This window comes from Prunus avium, chromosome 6, assembly GCF_965620075.1.
Source record: "Prunus avium chromosome 6, drPruAviu1.hap1.1, whole genome shotgun sequence".
Classification (NCBI taxonomy): domain Eukaryota; kingdom Viridiplantae; phylum Streptophyta; class Magnoliopsida; order Rosales; family Rosaceae; genus Prunus; species Prunus avium.
Window position 1 is genome coordinate 35138894 of NC_142289.1, and position 16902 is coordinate 35155795.

General features: G+C 39.3%; 5 protein-coding genes across 6 annotated transcripts; 3 read left to right on the top strand and 2 right to left on the bottom strand.

Moving 5' to 3' along the window:
• Positions 1–14: 14 nt before the first annotated feature.
• On the bottom strand, positions 15–1593 carry LOC110758675 (protein BEARSKIN1-like). The gene has a single exon (XM_021960585.2). It carries the CDS (start codon positions 1362–1364, stop codon positions 420–422), a length of 945 nt encoding a protein of 314 aa, XP_021816277.1. The 5' UTR covers positions 1365–1593; the 3' UTR covers positions 15–419.
• Positions 1594–2326: 733 nt separating this feature from the next.
• On the bottom strand, positions 2327–4823 carry LOC110758695 (peptidyl-prolyl cis-trans isomerase CYP19-4). The gene is made up of 7 exons (XM_021960608.2): positions 4668–4823; positions 4433–4511; positions 4088–4135; positions 3972–3995; positions 3006–3188; positions 2804–2879; positions 2327–2608 (listed from the first exon to the last, which is right to left on the bottom strand). Exons 1-7 carry the CDS (start codon positions 4731–4733, stop codon positions 2470–2472), a joined length of 615 nt encoding a protein of 204 aa, XP_021816300.1. The 5' UTR covers positions 4734–4823; the 3' UTR covers positions 2327–2469.
• Positions 4824–5875: 1052 nt separating this feature from the next.
• LOC110758742 (E3 ubiquitin-protein ligase APD2) lies at positions 5876–9453 on the top strand. 2 transcript variants are annotated; one of them, XM_021960658.2, is made up of 11 exons: positions 5876–6006; positions 6126–6436; positions 6801–6907; positions 7012–7137; positions 7273–7369; positions 7888–7962; positions 8041–8123; positions 8208–8354; positions 8500–8572; positions 8668–9016; positions 9142–9453. In XM_021960658.2, the coding sequence occupies exons 2-11, from the start codon at positions 6127–6129 to the stop codon at positions 9215–9217; spliced, it is 1443 nt and encodes a 480-aa protein (XP_021816350.2). In that variant the 5' UTR covers positions 5876–6006; position 6126; the 3' UTR covers positions 9218–9453. The 2 variants fall into 2 exon arrangements, with proteins under 2 accessions (XP_021816350.2, XP_088110168.1); XM_088254042.1 differs by lacking the exon at positions 5876–6006 and having other exon boundaries at positions 6029–6436; positions 9126–9453.
• A 761-nt stretch (positions 9454–10214) lies between these two features.
• On the top strand, positions 10215–13337 carry LOC110758690 (O-glucosyltransferase rumi-like protein (DUF821)). The gene is made up of 6 exons (XM_088255717.1): positions 10215–10441; positions 10528–11108; positions 11520–11709; positions 11812–11876; positions 12406–12616; positions 12789–13337. Exons 1-6 carry the CDS (start codon positions 10349–10351, stop codon positions 13131–13133), a joined length of 1485 nt encoding a protein of 494 aa, XP_088111843.1. The 5' UTR covers positions 10215–10348; the 3' UTR covers positions 13134–13337.
• A 447-nt stretch (positions 13338–13784) lies between these two features.
• LOC110758692 (putative pyridoxal 5'-phosphate synthase subunit PDX1) lies at positions 13785–15144 on the top strand. The gene has a single exon (XM_021960606.2). It carries the CDS (start codon positions 14019–14021, stop codon positions 14955–14957), a length of 939 nt encoding a protein of 312 aa, XP_021816298.1. The 5' UTR covers positions 13785–14018; the 3' UTR covers positions 14958–15144.
• The last annotated feature ends 1758 nt before the right edge of the window (positions 15145–16902 follow it).

Below are 16902 nucleotides of genomic sequence, written 5' to 3' on the forward strand. Positions count from 1 at the left end.
TTTTTTATTGTATTTTTTATTTTTTTAATTCATTGGAGAGAGTAGAGAGATAAAGGAGAATGAAAACTAAAAGTTCTCTGTTATTTTTATTGTTTCTGTTGTGGCCAACTTGGCTAAGCTCGTGTCTGCCATTTTTCGGTTTAAATTTCAAAAGTTGCCTTTTGTATTCTTCCTCATCCAATTACATTTATTATCTCAACTTCTTTCTTTGATTAAAAAATAATATAAAACTTTCATATATACCGAAGAAACTTTATGAACTAAAGAAGAATATGAAATTAAAAAAACTATCATATAGACCGACAAGGAAATTACAATAGGCCTCTAGTGTACTAAGAAAGGAAAATTCACAATCATTAAAAAATTTCTCACAAATTTTCAAAATATTTTTTAATTGTTGAACCAATATGTGATGTCGTCTATTTGTTGGTTGCATATATATTCTCCAAACCACCTGAGTTCCAAGCTTCCACTGCCCTATCATCACCAAGCCCAGAACTTAGCAAAGGCTCTAGGGTTTCAGCCATCTGAGGCAACTCCATTGACAATGGTTGTGGCTCTACTGTTGCCAACAATTCATTGACGTCAAAAACATATTCTTCATCAGTCAGACCACCATAGTCGAAGCATACCGGATCAGACGCAAAGTCACTGGTCATCAACATGTTATCTTGATTATCACCACAAATATTATTCGAAATCGCATTATAATTAGTATCGATTATCAGCTCTTGATCAAGATTATTATAGACGCTACTTTGGCCAGAAGTTCTGTGCGGTTCCTCATCCTCAATCTTGATCCATGGTGATCCCAATCCTTTTCTTGCCTTCTTGTTTGAGGGTTTCTCCTTCAATTCTTGAGTTGAATTATTTATTTTGTTCCAAACCCTGTTGTTCTTTTTAAGTCGGCATAGCACAATCTTTTGTGTCTCTTGATCAACAAGACTATATTCTTCTAACAGCCACTTGCCGTGGTGCTCACACCCTTCGTTCTCGTACCGCAAATTCCTTTTTCGCCCGATAGGGTTTCCAGTCGTCTCGTCGTAAACCTTTTTGGAGAAGGCTTCGCTCCAAGTACCTCCGGCCTCAATCTTGCGTTTGATGCGCGAACCCTTTGGGCTTGAATTCTTGAGCTCCGAGAAGAAATACAAGTCTTCGTCAATGAGGTCAGGTCCTCCGAAGATATCCCAGACGACCCAGGGCTCTGTTTCGCCCAAAGGATTGAAGTCATGCACAATGTTGCTGTATGACGCCATTAATGGCTCCTTGGCTATCGCTTTCTTGTAGAGGAAGTAACTGATGAGTTCTTGATCGGTAGGGTGAAACCTAAAACCCACCAGCCGATTACCACTATAATTAGTCATTGTTAGCCTATTTGAAAGCAATTCACGCTCTCTCTCTCTCTCTCTCTCTCTCTCTCTCTGTGCTTAAATCTTTGATCAGAAAAGGAGAAAGAAAGACTGACTTGACTTTGTGTTTGCTTGTGAGTGATTTATAAGCATGGGGTGGTGTTGTTTTCCTAGTTATGTTGGGTCTCGGATTCCCGTTTTGAATCTTTATTTTATGTTGGCACTTAGCTCTCTTTTATTTTATCACTTGTTGTTTTCCTAATTATGTTGGGTCTCGGATTCCTGTTTTGAATCTTTATTTTATGTTGGCACTTAGCTCTCTCTTTTTTCTTTTTTTGAATCACTTTATTATATTACAGGCTAAAAATTTGTGAGGCTCCATAACAAAAGGAACCTGTAACCTGAATTTAAGAAATATAATAAACTATATCATGCTGATTAAATAAAAAGAAAAAGGGATTCGGAATCCTCTCCTAATCCCCTTAATCTCCCAACCTACCTAAAGTTTGAACCATAAAAAAAACCAAGTAATTAACATTACATCCTACGAACTCATATTAATTATAATTTTTCTGTTGGGTTCTTTAGAAAGAACTTTGTTAATAAACCCCAGCGTCGGGTTGTACATCAAAGAGCCAAACTTTCTTGAACAGTCCACGACCAATCCTCTTTAAAATCATGTCATTGGAAAATAGACTTGCAAGAAAGTAGCCATCACCTCTCTCACCGACAGGCTTGAAAACCCACAACTGCAGAGCTCTCGACCCTTCTTCCCACCATCATTTTGATATTTACAGATCCAGGCTCAACATAATGGGTTACCATAACAAAAAGGTGGGTTGGCGGTTTTCGATGATCTTGCTGGATTTCACAGCCTCACGATTTCGTACTTGAAACGTAGCACTTTGTTGTTAAAAGGTTGGCAAGGTTAGGAGAGTTTGGAAGGAGAGGAGAAAAGAGGATCCGCACCCAAAGGAGGAGCTTGAAATATCCACTTCAAATTAAGAAATCTATTGGTACATTATTATAACATCTTCAGCGATCTCAAACATGGAAAATTAAGGATAAGTAGAACAGTTACAACTACTATCACTCAGTATATGGAGAAAGATAGCAACATCTAGAGAGGAAGTTCGCCACTGTCTGCGATCGCGACTTTGCTCTTGGGTGTGCCATTCTGATTTCCTTCGGCTTCAATCTTGTAAACCACATCCATTCCAGACAGCACCTTTCCAAATACAACATGTCTGCCATCCAACCTGTAAATAGGGATTCAAATATTAGTTCAGAAACTTCGGAGCAACTCCTGATGAAGTCGGTAGTTCAACCCCAATTCGAATGAGTGCAAAGATGCAAATATGTAAGGTGAGGAAACCATGCATCAAGTAGCAGACGACAGTTGTTTTAGAAGTTTTTTCTCTTTTACAAGTATGCACGGATGCACATTAAATTACCAGTTAGTTGTCACAGTTGTGATGAAGAACTGTGAACCATTGGTGTCGGAACCAGCATTTGCCATTGACAAAAGCCCTGTACACAAGAGTCAAGTGATTTTTGTTCACATCAGCATTATGATAGGTGGCAACCATCTATTCCATTCAGAGAATAAAAAAGGGGGGGGAGGGGGGGGAGGAAGGAGTTGTATTATTTGTCTACCTGGGCCAGTGTGCTTCAGCTTGAAATTCTCATCAGCAAACTTCTCTCCGTAAATTGATTCTCCACCTCTTCCATCACCAAGTGTGAAATCACCTCCCTGAATCATGAAACTGGGTATAATCCTATGAAATTTGCTACCCTTGAAATGGAGAGGTTTTCCACTCTTTCCAATGCCCTTCTCCCCTGAAATTATATGGAAAACAAAAAGGAAACGAACAACATTACAAAGATATATATATATAAATATAGAGTTTTTCTCTAATGCGGACATCCGCATTGTGTTAAAGTCCGGTCATGTCCTTCCAGCTTCTTTTCTGTAGGTGGATTTGATTGCATACATATATATAAAGCAAAAACATGGTAAGCACTCCATATATTAATATATAATTAAGGATGGGGCCTTCCAAAAAGTATCCCAAAGGTGGGAAGGTGTGCAGAAGAACAATAAGCAATACCATTGGTTGCTACTGTAAGCTGGCTTCTTTTTCTGTTTAATTATAGAGCCATATCAGTGATGAACGGGTTCCACTAAGCTAGTATGGTTCCTCAAGCAAAGTGGGTTCCACTAAGAACCAAATCCACTTGCAAAAAAGAAGCTGCAAAGGAGACGACTGGACTTTAACATAATGCAGACGTCCGCATTAGAGAAAAACTCTATATATATATATATATAAGCAACTTCTATATTGAATAGCAGTTTCCAAAGGGATACAAGGAAACATTCCTCTATTAACTCGTACTACTTCCTAATCTCTACTGTTTTGGGGCAATACAGAATACAGGAAGATTTCTATATATCTACCAATTATATGCATCCTCCCATTGTAAACGTCCAGTTGTTAGCAAGCTTGAGGCCTTAACCAAATTTCATTTTATATGCATTTCTAATAATAAACCCCAAAAAGCAGATACCGCATATAATCTATTAAGCTATATACAAGGAAATGAAGATGAGTGGCTGGTCACCTGTGCAAAGAGCTCGAAAATTTTCTGAAAAAAGAAAAGGAATAAGTTAGTAATGTCCTGCAAATGTAGCTTTGAACACAGAACCCACCAAAATGAGTGATTATTCACTACAATACCTGCAGTCTTGGGAACCGTCTTCCCAAAGAGACCGATTACAACCCGACCTGAAACCCAGTGATCAGAACAGTATCAATATCTGTTAGCCAAAACCAAAAAACCTCTAAATCATCACTTCGGAATCCCCAATTTTCATTTGCCAACACTCTATGAACATAACCACATTCCCACCTCTACAGAAATTATCACCTTTCAGTTCCCTATTGCGCTTGTATATTATCATATTAATATAATACCAATATCAAATTTGAGAGCAGCCACTTAAAATCATTGAATTTTGAGTGATGGGTCAAATTTTGTTTTACAATCTAATCAACAAACTATATTACAAAGTAAAAACATACCAGCAGGCTTGCCAGCAATCTCAACATCAAAGAAAACTTTGTGGGTCACTTCCTTCAGATCCTCCTTTGACTTCTTTGCCTGAATGATCATCAAATCACTTCATCAATCACTTATTTCAACCAAGTTTATGTATTTAAAAAATTACAGAAAAAAAAAAAAATTATACCCAATAGGCTGCAATTGGATCAGAGTGAGACTGTGATAAGGAATTAAGCTAATATCAAAAATATTCACCTGGATGAGAGCTAGGGTTCCGAAAAGGACGAGGGTGCAGAGCAAAAACGACGTCGTCCGAGCCATCTCTTGCTTCTTCAGTTCTTCAAAGTCTCAGTGTTTCTGTCTCTCTCTCAGATATGGTACTGATGAAGTACACATTCACATAGAAGAGTCTTAGGGTTCAGTGTTCCAGCCAATACGATTTCGACACGTAGGAAATTTTGGTGTTTTGGTTGAATGCGATTGGTTGAGCCGTCTATGGTGCCGTCGACAGTCTCGAACTTTTTTGATGTCAATGGATACGGGCCGATTTCTGAGAGCTGTTTTGGGCCTACGGGCTGATTGGTGAGATGCATTTGGGCCTACATGCGTCATAATTTTTGTTTATGTCAACATTTGTTCTTTTTTTTTTGTTGTCAATATCAACAGTGGTCGCATTCTCTTGGAAAGGAAAGTAGTAACTCATACTTTCCAATTATAGACACTGAGTGCAAACAAATAAAATTTGTGGTTTTGATGATTTTTTTTTGTATATGTGTTAAATTGTAATTTGCAGGAATGAGGATTGTCTCCTTATATGGAATAATGCAAGCATTGCTAACTTAGTGAAAAGGGCATTGACTTATAGACTAGTGGTTATGAGGGTCTAAATCTGAGGAGACCACTGGTGTGCAAGTCAATATCATTTTTCATTGGAGTAGACCTCGTTGACATATCTCTTTTCTTAAAAAAAGTTGATTTTCCCACTTCTCTTTTGTCCACTTACACTCTCTTTTCTTGTATGGTATAATAAAAAGTATTAAAAACAAAATGTAGTGTAAGAGGATAAAAGATGAGTGGGAAGATCAATATTCTTTCTTAAACCTTTATTTTAATCTTTATTCAATTTCCCAAAAAAGGAAAACTTTTGTTTCCCTTAAAGAGCAAATGGAAACATTCATAAAGTAACTAGGTTTGGATAGAAGTTGTGATTAACCTTTGCATTATCGTGTTCAAGTTGTGCTATCATGTAGCCCTGAAAATTATACCCCAACTACCAATCCAAAACAACATGACAATTCATAAAATGTTCGACAATAATAAATAAACAAAAAGAATTATGGGACCCTATCAACCACACCATTTCAAGCTCGTTGACCGACTACTTTGTGGGACCACAAGACAAGACCAACTTCCAAAGTGAAAAATCAAGCATTTAAAACACATAAACTAACCGTCACGGCCCAACTACCATTCCCCATGGAGTAAAAAACAAAGAAGGAAAGCAGAAAGAGGACTTCTTGGTGAGAGTGTCACAGCCTCTTCACCACCGCCTTTCCATCTTCAATGGCCGACTACTTCCACTACATTACTCAAGGTGAGTGCTTTTTTTTCAAAATATTAATATAACTTTGTTTAATAATTTTGCTTCTTTGCTAATTGCTATGTATAAAAATAACAGCCAAAGAATCAATTTTGGTTATTTTTTGTGTTCAGAATGGAAAACCCAGAACCAGATCAGGGTCAACATGTTTCTGTTCCATCTTCTTCTTCTTCTTCTTCTTCACCATCTAGCTCACAGGTGCAAGATGAAGAAAATCACAGGCCTCAAAATGGGGATGATATTTCTGATGAGCAGAGCCAACACAATCATATTGAACAGCAGCCACAACAACAACAGCAGCAGCAGAGGATTTCTAGGACTTTTACTTATCATGTGAATTTGTTGGTGTCTGATGTAGCAGCATCCGAGATGAAGGATGATGTTTGGTCTTGCCTTGTTGTGCTTGTCACGTTTTGGTTCTTTGGTCAGTTTCCCTTTCCATCCTTTACTAGTTTAGGGCGTTGCTTTGTCAAAAAATAAATTAAAAAAATTCCAGAATCCAATCAACCCATTTCGCTTGTGCCATGTGCATTTAAGGATAGGATTGCATTTGGTTCTTTCATAAATGGTATGAAATGATCTGAAAATTTTCATTTTGCTATATTGGTTTTTCCCATATGATCCAAGCAGACAAGAAGAGCCAAACTTGTACTCTCTTTTTTTTTCTCTTCTTTTGAAGTTTTTCCTTCTGTTGTTGTTACATAATGAACTCATTTACTAATGACTTGAGCATCTAACTCATTTGGTTTGCTTGGATTGCTTGTGGTTTCGATTTTCCTCACCCGCAGCATCCATGACTTTGATACTCGGTTTTTATGGATCGGCCGATTTGAAATTGAGGCCGAATTGCTCACTCCTGATACAACCTAATCCCTTCTTTGTGCAGTCCATTAAGGTGATTCAATCTCATAATTCTCATTTTACCTCTTTTTTTTTTTTTCCTTTTTCCTTTCTGCTGCAGCTGTTAGTGTGCAGTAAACTCATTTAGTCTATAAACAGGCACAAGAACTTGATGAGCCAAAACCTGGGCCAATGTTATATGGATTTCACAAACCTCCTCCCCTGGATGTTGAAATAGCTTGGACTGAAACACATGATACACTTGTGCCAGCCAATTATCACAAGGTAAGATGTTTGCCATTTACCGTATAGTATCTATAGTTTCTTCTCTTCTCCTCTTCTCTCATCTTCACTCAAAATTTTTTTTTTTTCATATATTTTGATTGATGGGATAAAATTTCTTTTATTTTCATGTAACAGGAATGGATATACTTTCTAAACAAAGGGTCCAGAATAGATATTTTTTACCGTGTAAAACCCACAAGTTCCTTGCCTTTAACGCTTGTAGTCGCACAAGGTAATTCCCAACTTCTGCTCTTCAAATTGGGAAATTTTGTTATTATGATTGAAGTGCCTCCTCTATGGTTATCTAAACTTTACGGTATCAAGGTCTAGGCTTCATGTCAAATCAATTAGTTGAAGATTGGAATAATGTTCTGTGGCAGCTTCTTTGCTACAATCATCTAAAGGTCATGCCAACAATCATCAAATAACTTTATAAGAATGCAAACTTGGATATATGTTCTCGAGACTAGGACTGATAATCAAGTACATTTAAAGAAATTGCATCCTATTAGTGACACTTCAAAACTTCCCCAATTTCTGTGTCTTGCTTCCTCTGCTGCTCTTGAAACTAAACCACTTTCCCCTGAGGCCAAATGTCTCTACTGCTGGTTTATTATCTAGCCCTTATCGTAGGGGGAGCCTTTTGTTTTTTTGGTCTTCTTCTCTATTTTTGGGGGGTGGTGGTGGTGGGAGTGGTAGAAGAACTCAAATGTGTTTTCGTGTATTGAAAACTTTCATCTGAACCTGCAGGTAGTGAAAGCATGGCTGAGTGGATAGAGGATCCATCATATGGTAACGCAACATTGTCTTGGAATATAATTTATGGTGAGCTTCATCAATCAATGCTCTATCCTCCCTTTTAGCACCAATTAGATTGTTCTAAGCAACCTGGTTTCTTCACAGAAAGTGGTAAGATCCAGCAGGAAATTCCAAAGTCTTCTAATTATTATATTGCAGTAGGGAACTTGAACCCTGAGGATGTTGAGGTAATTATTCAAATGTGCATGACCTGTTGTATATAATTATATATCCATAAATAAACATCAACAGCTTTATTGACCTTCCAACAGGTAGAGTTGGAATTCAACATTAAATCTGTTCTTTATAACACAACCGAGGCGTATTACAAATGCTCCTTAGATAACCAATTATGTAGCTTAAAGCTTTCCCTCTTGGGGACAAGTGCTGTTGTCATAACTTCTCCAGGTCCTAAAGAGGTAATGCAAAAGACTCTCCTTTGCTAGTTTTCTTTCTCTTCTGCCCCTTTTAGGTCATCAATGCAGCTTCCAATACTTTGTCACGATAAATGTATTCTTTGAATCCCAATCATGTATCTTTAATCTTCAGTCATGATTCTTCTAGGGTGTCCCTGACGATGACTGGTACATCAGACTCTCTTATGGACCGCGATGGGTCATGTATTTTCTTGGATCAGGTTACTTTTTGTTTGCTTCCATATACTTCTCATAACACTGATAAAAAAGGAAAAAGAAAAGGTCTACTAACACCTACCTCTATGTTTGCATATAGGTGTGATGACTGTGCTCCTCTTAATGGCCTTTAGATTTTGTAACATATTCCAAAACTCTGGTGAAGACAGAACAGAATTTCAAGCAGGGGAGGCAGAATCCGAACAAACCCCATTGCTTTCGCCAAAAGATGACGATGTTTTGAGTTGGGGTTCATCTTATGAATCTGTTTCAAATAACGAAGAAGATTTGGAAGAGAGCCTTGAAGTGAGTTTCCTTGTAGGAAAGTCAATAAATGAAGGGGATAACAACAATACTCAGCGTCTTTGTGTTATTTGCTTTGATGGTCCAAGAGATTGTTTCTTTCTTCCTTGTGGGCACTGTGCTGCCTGTTTTACTTGTGGAACAAGGTATGTGAATCTACATCATGCCTCTTGTGCAACATAAGACACCATACCTTGTTAAACATAATCACTAATATTAATCAAATCATTGTAACTTCTGCTAAATCCTAATTAGTGGATTCACCGTGCAGGATTGCCGAAGAGGCGGGTACTTGTCCCATATGCCGTAGAAGGATGAAGAAAGTGAGGAAGATCTTTACAGTCTGAGCTGTGTATATAAGTGAGCCAAGTTTGTAGGAGCTCCCTTGCACCATACTTCTTAATGGTCCATTGTGGATATTTTTCACTAACAGATGAAGTTGTGATTTTTATTGTAATATGAGACTTTTCTTTTTTCCTTATTTTTCTTTCTTTTCTTTTTGTTTGTACAATTCATACGGTTTTCACATGAAGCTTTTGAGGAGGTTGGCAACATAATGCAGTTTACTTTCCCTTATTCTGAAGTTTGGGATTTTTCTCTGTATCAATATTGTAGCTTGATTTTCCGGATGTGTATATCTCACACATGTAATTTGTTCACAAACTAGAGCTGATTTTGTATGATTCAAATGTTTCATACACCCTTCGCTCGATTTTAAGATGAAGATTTTTCCTGCTATTATTGGTTATCTTATTTAGCTTAATCTAGAAGAATCAAGTGCAATTTGTTATAAACAAGAATCAAGGTAATTTTGTTTAGTGGTCATCAAGCTTCAAATATAACAAAACAAATTAAAAACCAAGGTTGGGTTCAATATACAATAAACTATTTGAATTTACATGACACTTTGGTAGTTTGTCAGATTTCATTTTCTCTTCTTAACTTTGGCAAAATAAAAAATAAACCCACAAAACCAAAACAGATAAATAAAATTATCAAAACCGCAAGCATCGAAATTGTAATTCCCTTAAATTATGATAAATATTTTCATGAAATGAGGAATTCGAACTCGAATACAAGAGAATGGAACACTGCATACCTACTTCAAGGAAAGACAATTTCGCCGGTTACAAATTGACTTAACTCACATCTGCATAGGCTATTGTTTAGTGTCCGAAGAATTTTCTTGGTACGAAATGAAAGTGTTGTTGATTCATGAAATCACCAGTTTATTGCGCAGAGGGTCCCACACCATCCATTTTTCCCGCGAAACGCAAACGAGGAGAAAACGGGTCAGGAAGCTATTAAAATCCACCCACGTGGCAACACACCACTGTTGAGTGGGTCCCAGCAGAAGCAAAAAACCAAGGAGCTCATCCCATTCCCAGGTGACGACCGATTACAAATTTACAAGGCGACAGAAGAAAAGACAATGCAGCACCACCACCACCACTCATCCACAGCCACCTCATCGGACTATGGCTCCAAGAGCCACCGCTCGCTCGCCCTCTTACATCCTTCCATCCGTCGTCGCCTTATCCCTCCTCTCTCTCGTTGTCGTTGTCTACAAGGTTTTTAAACGCCGCATCGTTTTCTGCGTCGTCATTGTTTCTTCTTGTTTCTCAGTCTCAATTCGTTTGGGCATTTTGTCGAACAGGTGGACGACTTCGCCACTCAGACGAAGACATTGGCGGGCCACAACCTTGACCCAACGCCATGGCACCTCTTCCCTCCCAAGACCTTTTCCGACGAGGCCCTTCACGACCGAGCCTACAAGCTCATCCACTGCTCCTACCTCGCTTGCCGCTACAGAAACAACGACATCCCTGAACGGCATCGTCCTCCTTCGTCCAGCGCGAAAGCCCCAAAATGCCCCAATTTCTTCCGATGGATCCACCACGATCTGGAGCCGTGGGCCCGAACCCGGATCTCCGCGGCCCATCTGGAGGCGGCAAAGCAGTACGCTGCGTTTCGTGTGGTGATTGTTGGCGGGAAGCTGTATGTGGATTTGTACTGGGCTTGTGTGCAGAGCCGAGCCATGTTCACCATTTGGGGTTTGCTGCAGCTCCTTGCGAGGTACCCGGATCGGGTTCCGGATGTGGATATCATGTTTGATTGTATGGACAAGCCCATTATTAACCGGACCGAGCATGAATCAATGCCTTTGCCACTTTTCCGGTACTGTACGGATGAAGATCACTTTGATATCCCATTTCCTGATTGGTCTTTCTGGGGTTGGTAAGAATCATCAGTCTTTGATTATTGTCTTCTACATTTATTATTGTTGTCTTTTCAAATTTACAGTTTTTTTATGTGGGTAATTATGCTTGTTTTTTGAGCAAAAAAGATATGCTTGTTTTATACGCATTGCCCTTGACTCAATGGGAAAGAACCTACATTTATGATTTGTTTGTGTATGCTTGAATTGCTATAAGAAATTGTAAATTGGAATATGCTTGCATCAATTTTACGCTGTCCCCGTTTTAGGTGGATCAATCACCGCTGTCATAAATGGAATTTTCCAGGATTGACATAGTTTGCTAAACTTGTACTAAGTAGCATGAAAATGTTGCTTTTATGTGGGCTTCAAATGCCTGGTTATGGTTTTATTTTTGCTGATTGTCTTTATAGTCTATGATTACTGCACAGGCCGGAGCTACATATTTATCCCTGGAATGAGCAGTTCCGAAATATCAAACAGGGTTCTAAGGAAAGAAGTTGGAGAAAGAAGGAGCCTTTCGCGTATTGGAAAGGAAACCCAGATGTTAGTTCCCCTGTTCGTACAGAGTTACTTAACTGTAACGACACTAAGATGTGGAGAGCACAGATTATGCGTCAGGTTGTATTAAAAATTGCAAATGTTGATATCTCTTTAACTTGAACTCTGGATTTAATAGGCCTAGGACCAATCCTGACATTGTCTTTCTAATATACATTATAGGATTGGGAAGCAGAAGCAAGAGCTGGTTACGAGCAGTCCAAACTGTCTAATCAGTGTAATCATCGGTAAGCACAGCTTCTAAAAGTGATAGCCTATTATCTTATTCTCATTAGATAGTCTGACTGGTTAGCTACGTAGAAGCAGCTTGATCAGTTATTAGCATAATATATGGTCACACAGATCATCTGTTGTCTCTGTTTTGTAGTCCTTGGAGGATTTTTTTCTTTTGCTTTTGTCTATCTAAGTACAGTTTTCGTTATCTATGAAAATGATGCCATTTTTCGTCCTCCTTAGTATCAAAACACAAAAAGGATGCCGTTTTCAGATTATAGTTTTGGAGTTCAAAATTCCCCTTTTGGGTTTGGGGGCATTCTTTCACTTTCAAAGAGGACTTAGACATTCTTCATTGCATGCTGTCTTCTTATCTAACTGGACCTTGACTATTGCGACGATCCATAAAACTTTCACTCCTCTTTCTTCTTGGTTGATGAATAACTGTTATATATGGTTATATTGCGTTGATTTATTATCTTATTATCTAATTAGCATGTGGCTCCGATCCTGCATCTCACAAATCTTTTCCTCCTGTTGAAGGTATAAAATCTATGCAGAAGGCTATGCTTGGTCCGTGAGCTTGAAATATATTGTATCATGTGGTTCTCTTGCATTAATAATAACCCCTCAATATGAGGATTTCTTCAGCCGTGGTCTCATTCCTAGGGTTAACTATTGGCCTATCTCTCCCAATGCTATATGCCCGTCCATAAAGTCTGCTGTTGACTGGGCCCATGGACACCAATCTGAGGTACGTATCGATTGCTAGTTATGCTGTACATTATGTTGTTCTTGTTGTTTCATTGTGTAACACTTTCCATCGTTATGGTACAATTCCGTTCCTTCCCCTCTCCCCCGCTAACCTTATATTTTTCACGAAAAGAACATAATCGTGGCTACAATATTCCCAAATGGCTAAACAGGCTAAGGAAATAGGACAAAGAGGGCAAGATTTTATGGAAAGCCTAAGCATGGACCGGGTCTATGATTACATGTTTCACCTCATCACAGAGTACTCGAAGCTACTGGACTTCAAGCCAGTCCCTCCAGATTCTGCTCTGGAAGTGTGTGCGGAATCCCTGATTTGTCTTGCCGACACGAAACAGAGGCATTTTTTTGAAAAGACAACTGCATACCCTTCTGCTAGCCCCCCATGCACTCTCCAGTCGGCCGATAGTAATCTCATCAAGAGATGGAGGCAGAAAAAGAAGGAAATAATGGAGGCTGTGGAGGATATGAATCCAAAAGAATTGAGACGATTAAACTAGGATGCTGCCATAGTTTTATATAATCATAATTTTATAGAGTTTTTAGTTGGTGGGTAGTCTTAGATGACCCCTGAAGTAGGGTTTTCTTCCCCCGTAATTATTTTTTTGCGTGTAAAGAGTATAGCATTGGTGGACAACATTTGGGACTGGAAAAAGACACATACAACAATAAAATACTTTGTGATTATTTTCTTCCCTTGAAAACTATTATTGGTCACCATGTCATTACTTTACTTGAAGGAAAGAAGAAAAGAAGAAAAGAAGATAATAAAGGCCAAACCCACATTTTTTTCGCCATTGTAGTTTGGCAAATCATAACTTTTAACATTTATTTGCTTTTGTTTTTTAAAGAGGCATTCCTATATGCTTGTAAGAAAGAAAGAACACTAATGTAGTAAAATAAGGAAATTATAAATTTAATATTATTTATCAACTAATTCTTAATCTAATTATATTTCTCTTCTTCATGTCTGAAAGACGTCCCATATTTAAAAACTAAACACTATTCAATTTTTTACATTACCATGTTAAAACCTATGTTCCATTCAACTGTTTTACTCTCTTTTACAAGTAAAATCTAAGTTCCATTCAACTCTTTTACTCTCTTTTATCATAAAAGTTTTATGAGTAAGAAAACGAAAATTGGAGTTGCCAAAAATAGAGAATGGAAATTTAGACCAAATATTAAGAGCTGGGGTTGGGGATTTATTTAACTAATCAAAACTAGTCCCTAGTCCCTAGCCATTATTTTATCCAATTTCCATTTCCCATATCGTCGTCATCATCATCTTCTTCTTCTTCTTCTTCCCCCTCTCTCTCCACTTACTCTCCACTCTCCACCACCTTCCTTCTTCTTCGCGATCTCACCTTCCCAATTTCCCAAAAATGGCTGACAGCAGCGGCGTCGTCACCGTCTACGGCAAAGGCGCCATATACGAAACCACGACCAAATCCTCCTCATTCTCCGTCAAAGTTGGCCTCGCCCAAATGCTCCGCGGCGGCGTCATCATGGACGTCGTCAACCCCGCGCAGGCCCGCATCGCCGAGGAGGCCGGCGCATGCGCCGTCATGGCCCTTGAGCGCGTCCCCGCTGACATCCGATCGCAGGGTGGCGTTGCCCGAATGTCCGACCCGCAGCTCATCAAGGAGATCAAGCGCTCCGTCACCATCCCCGTCATGGCCAAAGCTCGCATTGGCCACTTCGTCGAGGCCCAAATCCTCGAGGCCATCGGCGTCGACTACGTGGACGAGAGCGAAGTCCTGACCCTCGCCGACGACGAGCACCACATCAACAAGCACAATTTCCGCGTCCCGTTTGTCTGCGGCTGCAGGAACCTCGGCGAGGCGCTTCGCCGGATCCGGGAGGGTGCCGCGATGATACGGACGAAGGGGGAGGCCGGCACCGGGAACATCGTCGAGGCCGTGAGGCACGTACGGCAAGTGATGGGGGACATCAGGGTTTTGCGGAACATGGACGACGACGAGGTGTTCGCGTACGCGAAGAGAATCGCGGCGCCGTACGATCTCATGATGCAGACGAAGCAGCTCGGGAGGCTGCCGGTGGTGCAGTTCGCCGCCGGTGGCGTGGCAACGCCTGCCGACGCGGCGTTGATGATGCAGTTGGGGTGCGATGGGGTTTTCGTCGGGTCGGGTGTGTTTAAGAGTGGTGACCCGGCCCGGAGGGCTAGGGCTATTGTGCAGGCTTCCACCCATTATAGCGACCCAGATTTGCTGGCTGAGATCAGCTGTGGATTGGGTGAGGCCATGGTTGGGATTAATCTGAACGACGAGAAGGTTGAGAGGTACGCGTTTCGGTCTGACTGAATTTGGTGAGTTGAATTTTGGAGCTTTTGGGTGAAGCCCAAAGGGCTAAAGGCTAAAAGCCCCTCTTTTTTAGAAGAAAATGAACATTGCCCCCATATATACCATTTTTTCATATTGGATTCATTAGCTGTGGTAATTTTACTTTCATGGCTCAAGACTCAAGAGAGTAATTTTACTCTTGGATTTATTGCTGGGTTTTCTTTCTTTCTTTCTTTCATAGATGTAGGCAAGGCAACAATATAATTAGAATCACTGTCAATTGGATTCTCAAGTTCTATTTGTCTTAGTTCATTGCAATTTGCAAGATATATTCATCCAATTCTACTATAATGATTAATGGATGGATTTGTTGGAAATTAACGAGAAGCAAAGATAAATTTATGAATGAATCATCCCTACTTAAATGTCTTGGTAGGTTCTTACATGCTTGGTTTCATAGAAAATGATCTTAAGCCTTGTGATCGCGGAATTCAGGTTCAAAAGTCTGTGAGTTGTATGGTAATGTAAACTTCTGGTTTGAGAGATTAACCAAAGGAAATACTAGTCACAGGTTTGGCCGGTTTACATCTATGTCCTTGGAGTTCTACATATTTGAGTGTTTGTAGTAGAAAACGGATTTAGCATTTTCATTAGCTTGACCTTTTTTACTCTATTTGTTTTATTATATGTTTTAGTGCGACTGGCGGTAACTCTTTTTGGTCTAACGCAGGTTAACCTCGTATTTGTTTTAATAATCAGATTAGTTTATATTATAGTTTAGATTCGTTGCATACAGAGATTCTAAAACTCACCGTCAAATTTCTGAAGATTGGTTTTAGTGGTGATTTCCCCACTCCAATTTTATCCACTTACACTCCATTTTATAACTAAAAAAGGAGTGTAAGTGGATAAAAAGGGAGTGGGGTAAATGTGCTTCTTATAGTGTTATTGTGCTTTCCGGAGAAGGAAATAGCACATGAATTTTTAATATTCTAGTGTGCTTGCGATTATGAACAAAAGTGCTTTCACACGACTCTCATGGTGTGTTTATTAATCAGGAATTAAATTCCGCTTATGGAGAATTCCTGCGTTTACTTCACATCAAGGAATTGGGGCCCACACAAAATTAGGAATTCAATTCCTGATTTTGGAGGAATTCAATTCTTGAGTGGGAGGTGGTATTCTAATTCCCGGAGAATTCACCCATTAGGAATTCATCTTTTTTACTCATTATATCCTCACACAAATTTCAAAATTCCAAATATGTCATCTACTTTAACCCAACAATCCATATGGTTTAGTAAACAACTTCATTAAGAATCCGGAATCTAATTCTCCTCAATTCAATTCATCCTTAATTCAATTCCTTATAATCCAATTACGGATTAGTAAACATGCCATCAGGAAAAGAAAACTGAGTTTGTGTTTGGGTTTTTTGGAGGCTGCTGATCCAGATCTTTAGTGTTGTTGGGCCTTTGGTGAAAACCCCTCACATTTTTAAATAACGTGGCTGGACCCATATGGAAAACATATATAGCTGGCTTTGTACTTACCAAAATATGCTAATTATCTGTCATTCTGTGTAGCAGGTAGCAGGTAGCAGCATCATTTCGTTATCTCATGTAGGGCTTGATGCAGTCTGTCCCCTTCAGTCTGTTAGGTGAAAAAATGTTTGATTAATTTCAAGTGGGTTGGCTTTGGGTTGGGTTCCGGGGCTTTTGGGGGAATCTACCATATAACCAGTGATTAGAGAGATAGACGCATGTATGTATACATAACTTGTAAAACCGAAGACTTTCATTTCGAGAGAACTGAGGACTTAAGACGCATCACGCATGTATTACCAACTAATTACCTCTGAAGATTATTGTAATTAATGGAACAAATTCTTTAGTGCTACTATAAGGGGCTTCCAGTAGCATGTTTATAGTTTTGCCCATTTCCGATTAGCCTTAATTTTGTCATA